At 34.6% G+C, this 13,748-nt stretch overlaps 1 protein-coding gene across 1 annotated transcript in view; it reads right to left on the reverse strand.

The window, feature by feature from the left end:
* Positions 1–1,331: 1,331 nt before the first annotated feature.
* The window catches only part of LOC128247071 (uncharacterized), an 87,015-nt gene continuing 74,598 nt past the window's right edge, over positions 1,332–13,748 (reverse strand). The window contains exon 11 of the mRNA XM_089347235.1: positions 1,332–3,695. Within this exon, the coding sequence (XP_089203361.1) occupies positions 3,631–3,695 (65 nt within the window). The 3' untranslated portion in view covers positions 1,332–3,630. The remainder of the gene's footprint in view (positions 3,696–13,748) is intronic.

Raw genomic sequence — 13,748 nt, forward strand, 5'->3', positions numbered from 1 at the left:
TTTCCTCGTTTGTCTTTTATATTTTACTGTTTCAGTCATTTGACTGCAGCTATGCTAGGGCACCGCCTTAAAAGGTTTTTATGGAACAAATCAACCCCATGACATTTTCTTAAGCCTAGTACTTATTCTATCGGTCCAATTTTCTGAACCGCTAAGTTACGGGGACGTAAACACATCAACATCGGTTGTCAAGTAGCGTTGTTGTTGGTGACAGTGGTGGTGGATAAACATAGATACAAAGATACGCACACATAGATATATACATATACATATATACGACTGGCTTCTTTCAGCTTCCGTCTACCAAATCCACTAACAAGGTTTTGCCCATGGTGCCACTCGGAACCATGTGTTTGAAAAGCAAGCTTCTTACCACAGAGCCACGCCTGCTTCTATTAGATTTTTTTTTTGTATTTCTTTTTCTCCTCACAAGTGTACTTATATCCACTTCTGTTTTGGCTGTCTTGAAAATAGAAAAATAGTGATTTATTTTGTTGATGTTTTGTAGCTATTTATATTAATTTTCGATTATTCTTAACTAGGTATTTTCTGTGACCCTGCAGTAACTATTTTATAATAGTTTTCTTGTTATCCAAGGCTCTTACCTTTCTGTATTGGTGGAAAATATAACCTTAAGCAAACTGACACAGTTGTAAATATTTGCCAAGGGAAAATTCAAACTTAATTGCGTTTGATAAAAGCAAATGGCAGCCATTACCGAAATCAAGATTCACGGAATGCAAGAATCCATGCCCACGTTCGATAACTGCGCGTAAAGGCAATTTTTGGCCAGCCTAGATTGAGAGACGGACTTTTTAGGAAATGTTCAAATCTAGAGGTGCAAATAATTTTTGTGAACCCAGAGAATAAGTAGGTGAGTCTCGACGTAAGTAGCAGCAAATACCACTGCCTTTAAAGTAATATCTGTTGCTACCAAACTAGGACATGGAAGGTGGGAACGTTCTTTAATACTCGATGAGAGTGGAATTGAATTTTAGACACATGTGAAGATTTTGTAGCGTTAGCCAATAAAAGAGATGGGTGTAAAAGCCTCGTAAACCTTCTTAGATATTATTATTATTATGGTTATTATTATTATGGTTATCATCATCATAATCATCATCGTCATTATTATTATTATTATTATTATTATTATTATTATTATTATTATCATTATTATTATTGTTCTCATTATTATCATTATTATTATTATTGAGTGAGAGAGCAGTACATACCATCAAAGTGACACTGAGGTAAAATATACGAAGCCCAGTATACCCATCATGACTACCCGTCTGATAAGGGTACACTAGGCACATGCGTCACAACCATATGTACGCGACATGGTGATCTTATACCACGACAAACAGCGCATGGCTTTGCAGGTGGGATGGGGCCCAGTTAGAATTTTCTTCAGGTTGAGTAGCCCATCCCGCACAAAAGGTCCCTGGATAAGGGTTGTTTAAGGATGTTGAACGAAACACCCATGTTTCCAGAGGTGAATTATCCAAACCTCAAAGAATTCCTCTCTTAGGATTTTTTTTCTGCAGGTCGACAACACGAGTCTTAATTCCATTCTTTTTCAGTCTTTCAGAATTTTGAGCGGTGTGCCAAGTGCACCAGATGCTACAGGAATAGTTGTTGTCTTGGTCTTCTACAATCTTTTCAGCTCCCTAGCTAAATCTTGGTATTTCTCAATTGTTTTCAATTTCTTTGGTATCAACTCTACTATCATAGGGAACTCCAAAACCTATAATCTTACACTGTTTATTTTGTCCTCAATCATTAAATTTGGTCTTCTTGCTTCAATAGTAGGGTCAGACTTTATGAGGAAGTCCCACAAGATCCTTATTAAAAAATGAAAACAAAGTGAAGAGTTGAAGAATGGTTAGCGGCTGTCGTATCGCCGAGCCTGTGGAAGATACTATTATCATCACAAGTAAAAATTTCAAAGTTTGACACAAGGCCAGAAATTTCGGCGGCGGGGAGTATCAGTCAATTACATTGACACCAGTGTTTTACTGGTACTTATTTTATCGACCTCGAAAGGATAAAAGGTGGCGGAATTTGAACTCATAACGTAAAGGCGGACGAAATGCTGAAAAGCATTTTGCCCGGCGTGCAAAGAATTATGGCAGCTTGCCGTCCTCATTACCACCACTAATAATAATAGAAACAATGACGAGAGTGTCGAAAGAACTAGTGGGTAACAGGCAAATACTGGATATGAGCCAGCATCTGTAAAGGAAAAGAATACAACTGAATGGAAGTATCCCAAAAGAAGGGTATCTTTTTCTTGAAGATTTTGTACAAGAAAGTGACTACCACCTTTAAAAAAAAAACAATAATGAAAGCTTCTATGTGCCACTGAAAGAGGTGTTAGGATCCCTGATGGATGTCTTGTAGGATGTGCATTCACCTTACTGGGGAAAACCAGAGGGAAGTGTATATATGGAGCTCAAGGCTGAGGTTAAGGCAAGCAAAGGTCGTGTGTTACAATCGGACCACGCATTTGGACCTTTAGTTTATGAGCAAGAGAAATGCGAGGCATAAGTTCTGATGTGGTCATTTGACTCGTTATCATTGTCGCTGAACTATAGTTTAGGTGATGAGCTTGAATATGACACAAAAGCATGTGACCGAGTGGAAAGGTCTGCATAGACATCCATAGACATCCAAGTACTGATGATCCAAGTACTGACATCCAAGTACTGATGATCCTTGATAACCACAACATCATTTGGAACGTTGCAAGAGCAGAAAGTCAGCCAGTCAGTGAAACGATGCCAGTTTTCCATCAACAACTAACAGAGCACGCTCCATGGGACATGGAAGGATTTGGACAAAGACAAAGGCGATCACGTTTGACTTCAGAAGAGCGAAGAGTGAGAGGACCAATCATTGAATTCTGCTTGTAGGTGGTAATCGGTCAATGGCAAAGAGTACCTGAAGTCGTGGGATTCATAAAAGTCAACAAGTTCTCTCTCAGTGATTGTTTTCCACCCTTCTGTGTGTTGGTATTTTTGTTTGAATGCAGTCTACTCTGTTTACTCTATATGTACTCCATTCTCTATATGTACTCTATATATTTTGTAACCCTTCAGTATGACAAATTTTGTAATAAATGAGAGGATATGAAGCAGTAAAGAAATCATTATCATTAATTAAAATAATTATATTATTTAATGTACTTTTGTTTTGTTCTTTTCTTTTTTTTTTCACTATATTTTTATTCTGGTCGGATAGCTCATTTAAAATAGTTCTTGCAGTTTGAATGAGAGAAAATAATATCAGGCAGCATATGCTTCCAGTTAAGATGAATATCTTTTAGTAGATCCTCCATCCACATAAACTAATGTCTATTTCGTATCAATGATCAACGACCAATAGTGACGATCTCTCAAGGGAATCGAGGCGTTCCACCCGAGAACCTCATGTGTATAATCTAATCCGGACATATTCTCACTACAAATATTTTGCATTTATAAGATTTGAAGATAATCTTGCTGCTGCATGTCGTTCTATATATGTAATAAAATAGAGCCAGAACATTTTATATATACATATCCATCAATAAGTAAAACTCTTCACGAAATGTGTCCATTTTGTTTCTCATGTACATCTTCTACGTTACTTTATTAGTATAGACTGCATGCTATCGTCGGAAGATATCGGTGTTAATGAGTCGTCAAAATCTATAAAAATCAAAAACAAATTGTATGAAAGGACATTAAACATTCACTATATTCACGCATAAAATCATTTATTTGTTAAGTATTGAGCAGAATTATAATGAATGATATTCCGGCCATGGCCATCCGTATTTTCATTTTTTTTTCTGTTTTCAGAATCCGTGAATTCGTTATTCTATGTCCTTCCTCTTTTAAAACGACAGGGTGTGATTTAAAGGACACTTAATTGTTATTTGTTGCAGTTAGGTGTGAATTACAACTAAATTAGGAACCGTGAAATCACATCTAGCTAATTCAATGAATCTTTAAATGAGCAAATTCATCGTTAGGCAGCTTAAAAATTACTGTCAAGACTAAAACTTGTTCACATGAATTATAGAAACATCATCAATGAGTGGTTTCAAATTTGGATGTAAGTAAAATTTCACCTATGGGCAAGGGTTTTTTTTACCTCTTGTGTAGGGACTCTCTCAGTACTAGCATATTTAGATGGCAAGCAAGTCGAAAACGTTGGCACACTGACTTCAGTCGTCCGTTCGCACTTTCACCACTTTGCAGCTGCATGCATCGCCGTTGGGTGCATCAGGCAGCTGTTGAATGCTGTTTAGTTGATTACAACCAGCGTCGTGTGCGTGTCCATTTAATTATTTCTTTAGTTGTTGGCCAGCCTAAATAATCTCTGAGCATAATTATGATTCAGTAGCTTATTAAAGCAAATTTGTTGATCGCTATGATGGTTCCATCTTTATTAGCAAGCATGTCTTTTTAAAATTTAGGATTTAAGTATTCTATCCTCTCTTTAATGACGTTCAAAGAGATTTAACTGCTGCCTTCAGTAGACTGTGCGTCTAAGTTGAAACTACAACCGTGATTGTTAAGCTTTCTACTAAAATGTATATATGAACTATTTGTTGACTATGATTTTAGACAATTTCAAAATTGGGTTAACGATTGATATACAAATTTTATGGGGAATATTTGAATGGTACATAAGGAGAAATTACAGTAATAGCTTGCTTCTACAATATGACCTACATTTCTATAATAAAAAAGACATGACGTGATTGTTTTAGGAAGAGTAATATAGACTTAAAGGCTTAACTTTTACAGTAAAACTTACTGATATAGGTTATCGACAGCAGAAACGTGAAATTACGCAGTAACTGTGATGGTTTTTCGATACTATTAACTTCATTGAAATTATCTATCTCCGGTAACGGATCTCATTATTAACAGAGAACTAGCAATAAATAGATACTATTGGATATCTTCAAAAGCGACTACCAGTTCGTATGATAATTCAGAATCAGTCAAAATGGACAATGGCATGAAACAGGTGGATGACTCTTTTGAATTGCATAATTTTACAAAGTGGATTATTTGTCCTCCCAATAAAGGAAAAGAATAATTGACTCTAAATATCGTCTTCTAGAACTTCCTACAAAGCATGTATATGTATATAATTTACTATTACTGAAAACTAATATTATTCTATGGCCATAATCAGACGTAAATGTTCGCATGTTAGTTTTGGAAGCTAAGGTGATATCAACTGAAGTGCGAATATCTTTTGTAATCAACTAAAAGACACCTACTGTTTATGTAGAGTTTAAGTCTCCAATAACATTGACAGTTTCGTTGTATCCAAATCATACATAAGCTATATTATCCGCCATTGATAAATTTACCTTCAATAATTCACACACACACGCACACTAATCGCCTTGTTTGTAACTAACGACCAAAATCTATTATCAAGGTTCGATATCAATTTAAGGTAGCACTTAGTTTTGTTGTTGCTGCTATGAGATTAATATAGTTTTGTGATAACTGTAACAGCTGTATCTGTCATTGAATTAATGAATGCATTCTTTATTCCAAGGATTGGATATGCAGAAGCTCTACGTATAAGCTATAACGTCCGCTGGATACAAACACGGGTTCCCCGACAAGAATGAGACTCTATACTGACTACTGAACCTATGACTTACTTCTGAAAGCTCGATCAGCTACCTTTGTGCAAAAATCTGTGGGTCATAGCGGTACTCCGATCATTAATAAAAGATAATATAACTGTTTCAACTTGCTCGGTTATAGACGCGACTTTTCAGTCTAGCTTCAACCGATATGTTGGAGTACTTATATATCGCCTAACTCATTTATTCATCAAATTCAAATACGTCCAGACATGTGAAAAATATCATCTGTTATTATTATTATTATTATTATTATTGTTATTATTATTATTATTATTATTATTATTATTATTATTATTATTATTATTATTATTATTAAGCCAGAACATGCTAATTAAGTTCGCAGGGATTTCATCTTGAGGTTTGGTGACAGCGAGTCTCTTCGAATCTAAAATTCCAGTTATTCTAGTATGAAACTTCTTTCCTCAGCTTTTACAAAATTAAATGGAATATTTATCTTCTCTAAATTATCTCATTCACCTTTAACTATCTGACCACTTCATTGTTTGCTTTCACTCTCCGAAACAATCATACTCAAAGTCTTGAACCATTCTGAATTTCTTTGATATCTCAATTTTATCATTTTCTAATCATTTTTTTTTTTTTTTTCATTTTTCATTCTAACATTTGATCATGTGGCCATTATGATAGAAGGAGGTGTGTGGATCATATGTTGCGGCGCCATTTTTTTAGAAGTGTTGCGAGAGTAAAGGGAATATTATTTTTGACTGATACTTAACCTCTCGTTTCTCAAATCGTTACATATGTGTAATACATTTGTTATTACTTTTCTTTCGTCTTTTTTACTTTGGCATTTTTCTTCTTTGAACCTCTTTCCTCCCCTTAATAGTCTAGCTTATATGTTTTTCTTCAATATCCATCACCCCTTACCTATATTTTCATATATGCCGATTAAACGAATGAATCTTCCCTAATCCTACATTACGCAACTCTTCTCCATCAATTTTTGCTAACAAGCTTTGTTTCATCCGAATATTCCAAGACAAAAAGCACCGACAGTCAAGAGTGATGATTCTTTTCTGCTATAGAAAAGTTATTCTTCGAATGTCCAAACGCGCGCACGAAAATACGCACCCACACAGCATAATACACCACCCTCTATCTCTCCCTCTCTCATGCACAAACGCGTGTACGCGCGCACACACACATTCCAGAATTTATCCAAAGGAAATGCAACGACTTTGTCTAAATACATTTAGAAATTAAAAGAAACAGAATGACCGCAAATTTGAACTAAAAAATGATGAACTGCACAATATCACAAATAAATTTATTCTTGTATCTACTCCTATGCACGACAGGAAGCAACTATATATTCACACAATACATACATTCCTCTAATAGTGAGGAATGAGTTCATGTCACATTGCAGACTCCAAAATAGATTCATCGTAAAAAAATGGTCTTAACTTCAAACAGAATGAAGCATACATTAAACTCTCACCCCATCCCCAACACACATACGAGAATAAGTTACATCCACGAGAATTAACCCATAAATAACCGATTAAATTAAGTGTACGGTACATGACGATTACACGAATATAAACAAACCTTTACCAAAATGCAAAGCAAAGAACACACATAAACAATCACACTGAATCAAGCACGAGGGAAAACAAAAGCTTTGACCAAAATATCGACAGCTGCATACTCACCCACCCACAGAGATTACACATACACACATACAAACAAATTTAGAAACCTGCAATTCAAACAACACATGCTTTTCACTCAATTAAACAAACAATTTTAATTTGCTTAATAAACAATATGAAAACCCTTCACACTGACCAAAATATATTCTCAAACATTTTAGTCATAACCAATCACCTATGGCATACACACACCAACAAAAATGAAAATCAGATGTTCTATACAAACACACCTAAATACTTATAATTTAAAAAACAAAACATAATCTTCCAATGAAACAAACAAACTAAAATCTTCAATTGATTTAACAAACACTTTCTACGAGTCACACCAAGACCATCACAAACTGCAAATAGCTACAATTAAACTCACCCACAAGCAAACAAAGTATCAAAAGTCCCTACTCTTGACCAAAACGATAATATTTACAAGCACAATTCGAAACAAAATCCCTGACCACAATACACACATTCATGTCTACAAAGACATAAAAACCCGTCCAAAGAATTATGATTTAATAAACATAACCCCCAATGAATTGAACAAAAGAATCTTTAACTGGCCTAACACTTTCTATGTGTCGCACCACGGTCACTTACCAGAAAATAACACATTAAATCCGTCCACTCACAAGTATATTGCAATTTCCTAAACGCGACCAAAACAGTAGCATTTACATATACAATATGATAGAAAACAGAACTTTACCGAAAAAGAACATACTAAAACCAACAAATAGACAAATTAAGAATACGTCCTATCATCAACAATCACAAGAATAAGAAACATTATGCCAGAAAAATAACCAATGAAGAGGTAGAAAAATAACAGCGAATCAGCTAACGCAAAGTGCAAATCAATGAACACCCATTAATATGAATATGCCACAAAACCACGTTGTAATAGTTCAGGCCGGAAGTCTGCAGTGGCAGGAAACTTCAATCATGAGATAAACATTCAGTTTCAATAACCCATAAACTCTACATTTATTGAGTATTACTCTCTCGTTCGTGACTACTTGTGTGTGTGTGTGTGATTGTGCCTATGCTTTTGTGTATTATTTAATCAATATATATATAATTGTGTATGTATGTGTGAGTGTGAGTATGTGTGTGCGTGTGTGTGCATGTATGTGTGTGCGTGTATGTATGTGCCAAAACAACTTTTTACGAGTAAGCCCATTTTCCTGTATTATAGCTCATATCTAAACAAAAAAATTGGAAAAGGAGAAATAAATGAAAATATTATCGTTTAAAACAATTCAGAAAGAGCAAAATAAATAAAACAGTGAGATGGGAGAAGATAAAAACGAGGTAATCAGTAGAAAATAGACACAGAAGCAAAGAGACGAAAAGAAAAACTACGAAAGAAGGAGCAGTGAACAGTGAGTAGAGGAAAACTGAAGGAAGGTAAGACGGAACGCTATGTTAAGAAATCTTGAAAGAGCGGCTAAATTTGTTTATGAATTTCAACGAGTCAAATAAAGCTATTGTTTAAATAAACGAACGAATTCAAGCACTGGTTAGCTAAAACACGTAAAATGTTTTTAAATAAGAGTTCAAGGGTATACCAAACCAATGTTATTTTTTGTCTGTAAAACAATGGAGTTAGTATAAACAATGATTATTGTTTTTATTAGTTTATTGAAAAGTATAGAAAACTACGTTTACATCATTTAATAATATAAACTCTGAAGATTAATATCTCTTTAAGAGTATGCTAATTTAATTGATATTGAATTAAATTTATTCACATACATTATGTCAATTAAAATCTAGGTTAAATTTATTGAAAAACGCTGACGAAAAGGGGGAATGATTATTTATATTAAAATAGCTTCATACATTTGTTTGATATAATAAGAATAATTTTTAAAGAATACTTTGTATGTAGTAAAGTATGAAGGGATTAAAAAATATCGTTTTAAAACTGAAAATCTAAACTCCCATACACGATGCATTCATTATGGATCTAACAGTTTGTAGATAAGCATTTATGTACTTACGTAAATTTTTAAAGAACGTCGAATAATATATGACAAGAACGACAAAAATGATAACTGACTGAATTAAAGATTAATATTTCGATAAAGATTAAAATTTAGATAAATAATTCAATAAATATATAAAACTATATAAATATCTTAACACATTAAATGAACAATAAATATATAACAATGATAATAAATAGATATATAAATATTCATAAACATTCATATTCACATCTCTGTATGATGAGACATGAATACGATGTGATATAAATATTGAAAAAAATATATTTAAAATTATGCTTATTGGTATATAACATTGTGCATATAAAATGGACACAAATACAGATTAATAAAAGCTAACTCGCATATCTCAATGTTATAACATGAAATCCGATATATTCTATATCAGAGAAAATATCATATCATATAAATCAAATATACTATGATATATCGAGTAATATAAATAAGCGGACGTGAATAGGAAGTGATTTGTAATATTCCATTATATTAAGACGAATGCAAATCTATATTCAGGTAATTGGACATATTGGATAAAGTAAAAACTAAATATTGAATTAATGAAAGATTCTAATAGAGTCATTCAGAGAAATATTCATATATCCGTGTATATATATATGAATACATACACATTTGTGTGTGTGTGTGTGTGTGTGTGTGTGTGTGTGTGTGTGTGTGTGTGTGTGTGTGTGTGTGTGTGTGTGCGTCTGTGCGTCTGTGCGTGCTTGTGTGCATGCGTGCGCGCGCGCGCGTGTGTATGCTAGACATGTGCCTTTAAATAAGTAATGTTTGTACAGATTGTATTTCATAGATATAGGATGGTTCTCTATCAGGATATAAGTTCAGTTGGTAATGTCTAAAACATTCAGAAATTTGTGCAGTTCCCGAGCGATTCTTTCCGAGTCTATATTGAGAAGAGGATTTTCAACAAAAAAGTTATACATTTTCCGTAGTACATAAATCCCAAAGTCACTTGTTTCCAATATATCACTTAGCCTCAGCTAGAATTTTCCATGTTCATTCAAAAGATAAGTAGCTTGCTTACCAACCACATGGTTCCGGGTTCAGTCCCACTGCGTGGCACCTTGGGCAAGTGTCTTCTACTATAGCCTCGGGCCGACAAAAGCCTTGTGAGTGGATTTGGTAGACGGAAACTGAAAGAAGCCCGTCGTATATATGTATATATATGTGTGTGTGTGTGTGTGTGTGTGTGTTTGTGTGTCTGTGTTTGTCTTCCTAGCATTGCTTGACAACCGATGCTGGTGTGTTTATGTCCCCGTCACTTAGCGGTTCGGCAAAAAGAGACCGATAGAATAAGTACTAGGCTTACAAAGAATAAGTCCCGGGGTCGATTTGCTCGACTAAAGGCGGTGCTCCAGCATGGCCGCAGTCAAATGACTGAAACAAGTAAAAGAGTAAAAGAGTAAACTGAAAGCGAAATGCCCATGGATTTTTCTTGGCTTACAGAAGTAGTTTGTACACTGATTGCACACAGAGTAATGCCGCTCAGCAAAGATTAACCTTGAACTCTGCTGTACATGCGCACGAAGTTTTAACATTCTAGTTCACTTCAGCTATTTACGGCAGTGCTTGGAAAGAAGGTGTGTAGTGTGCGATTGTCGCATTGACCATGACAGAGAGCGTTGTTATGGCGACACCTGCTCAGAGGCCTACGCAAAGTTACAGACAAATGTCGATATTGATGAACGTTCTGGGAGACCCGCAACCAACAAAACTGAGAATAACATCGTAGATGTGTGTGAAGCTGTGAGTTATCAAGGGATGTGCAGATTAATTACGGTCCAGTTTAGTCCATTATCACTGAAGATTTGAGTATGAAACGCGTGTCTGCCAAGTTTGCGCCAAAACTGCTTTCAGCTGACCAAAAAGACACTCGGGTTTCAGTTGCACAAGAACGATGAAAACTTTTTGAAAACTTTGCATAGGTCTCTGAACTGGTATCGCCAAGCTTTTGGCAAAATTTGAGGCAGATTCTCTGCTCAACTTTGTCATGACCAAAGCGACGATCACACACTACACACCTTCCTTCCAAGCACTGCTGTAAACAGCGGAAGTGAGCTAGAACGTTAAAATTCAGTGCACATGCACAACAGAGTCCAATGTTAATCTGTGCTAAGCGGCTTTACTCTGCGTGCTTTAGTTTCGTTACTATGGCAACAGTCCGGATACTTATTGATCAGACTACGTATGTAAGATATCTACGTAAGATATCTCGTACATATGTAGATACATATGGAAATCTTCTATGTATGTATGTATGTATGTATGTATGTATGTATATATGTGTGTGTGTGTGTCTGTGTGGGGGGTATTTCACATAAGGATATGTTCAATTGTAAATTTCCAAAATTCAATGAGTTTCTATTTACATTATTAATTATTCACTGTTGATTTATCATGTCTTATTTGCTTAATTGTATTTAAGTATTTATTTAATTATTTATTCCTATAAATCCAATCTTACTCGTACTCTATTATTCTGATAATATAAATTTCCTGCATGAATATATATTTAGGAAGACTGTTCATTCCTCTTTTCTTAACATATTTTACGGTTCCTCTGATCAGCTGACTTTGGTAAGCCCAAATTACATCAACATTTTCCAATTAATTCACTCCATATTCTAATTAACTTAATGTCATTGAATAACTTTACACTCCGAAATAAAAATTATGGCTGAAGTTTCAATTCTTTTAATTAACATAATCTTAATTTTCTATGCAGTGATATATACACCAGGATTCATGGTTCCTATTAACGATACTCTCTTAGACACAAATTATGGCTCTGATCTTTAGCATTGCTTGAAATTTGGAATAGAATATTTTCAATAAGAACGGAATAGAATAATATTTTTAATAAGAATGGATATATTTTAGTTCATCAGTAATTCCGAAAATGGTTACCCTTTACTTAGAAGTTTATTAAAACTTTTCAGTCGAGCTTAATCTAGAGTTCTATGCTCTTGTTAAAGTTTGACATGGCCCTGTCAACGATGTTTCTTGTTATTGAAGGGTTTGTCAAACTCATAAGTTCCAAATGTATTATGACAAAATCGTAGAATTTTTCCTGTTGCTTGAGAAGTTTTGGTAAAGATGTCAAAGGTAGCGAACCTTGAAAGTTATCTCTGTTAGGCTTCTTAACCCCTCTCATTTCTGTCCTGAATTATTGTGATCACTAAATATCTTTTGCTATGCAAGACCCATTGAGACTGAGCAAACATGTGAATAGATTTAACTGATAAAATTTGGTTGTTGGGATGGTGAACTAGTCATGAAGTTATATTGAGCATCATATTTGAATATTTGACTTAAACATTGGTCTAAAGAGATAATTGTATTTCTGTGGGGAAATGATCCATTAGTTTCAAGAAATTCCTGACTATGTTTGTAGTGGCTTCTATATTATGTGACAGATTAAATTCAAATGCTTTCTTCTTCCTAGTTCTTATCCGTATAATTTGTTTTACTGAAACTGCTTCCAGTTAGTGCATCACTATAATAGCGTGCTGTTCTAGTGAAGATATCCGTACCCGAAAATAGATTCGAGAAAAATTTAATAGGAATATTAAAGAAATTTCACTTTAGAAGTTTCACTTAAGCATGCTAGTTAGCAAAAATCTGTCTATAGCTGACACACCAGTTATAACATTATACTTACGGACAGACTAATTCTGCTTCACACAAAGCCGAATGAAGAGAACATTTACATCCTTAGAACCACCCGACAGCCACATGGTGAGCCTTGTGGCCCAAAAACTACCAAGGAATACTCTGATCTATGCCCACACACACACCTATATATTTATATATATATATATATATATATATATATATATATATATATATATATATATATATATATATATACTTCGTATAATTCGGGTGAAAACCTCGCAACGTGCATTTAAAAGCTCTTATTTCGTTGTTTGGCTACGACATTTTATTCTAAAGTAGGGTATATTCCAAGGCTGGATATATACATACATACATACATACATATATATATATATATATATATATATATATATATATATATATATATATATATATATATATACAGGGTAAAGGCTTCCCTTCGGTCATGAATAACCATGGAGTTGCACCTAGAAAGTTCCCCTCCCAGTCACAAGTCCTAGCAAGGTTGCTTATGAAAGAGCAGCAGTCACCCATGCATACCGGTCTCCCTTCTCCACTGATGCTATCCTAGGGGAAGGCAAAGGCCAATACAGATTGGCACCAGTCATTTCTAGAGTTGAGTGATCTGGAGCAACAAGAAATAAAGTGTCTTGCCCGAGAACGCAACACACATCCCGGTCCGGGAATCGAACTCACTATCTCATGATTGTGAGCTCGTCGCTCTAACCACTGAGC

The sequence above is a fragment of the Octopus bimaculoides genome, chromosome 2, assembly GCF_046866305.1.
Source record: "Octopus bimaculoides isolate indiv1 chromosome 2, ASM4686630v1, whole genome shotgun sequence".
NCBI lineage: Eukaryota > Metazoa > Mollusca > Cephalopoda > Octopoda > Octopodidae > Octopus > Octopus bimaculoides.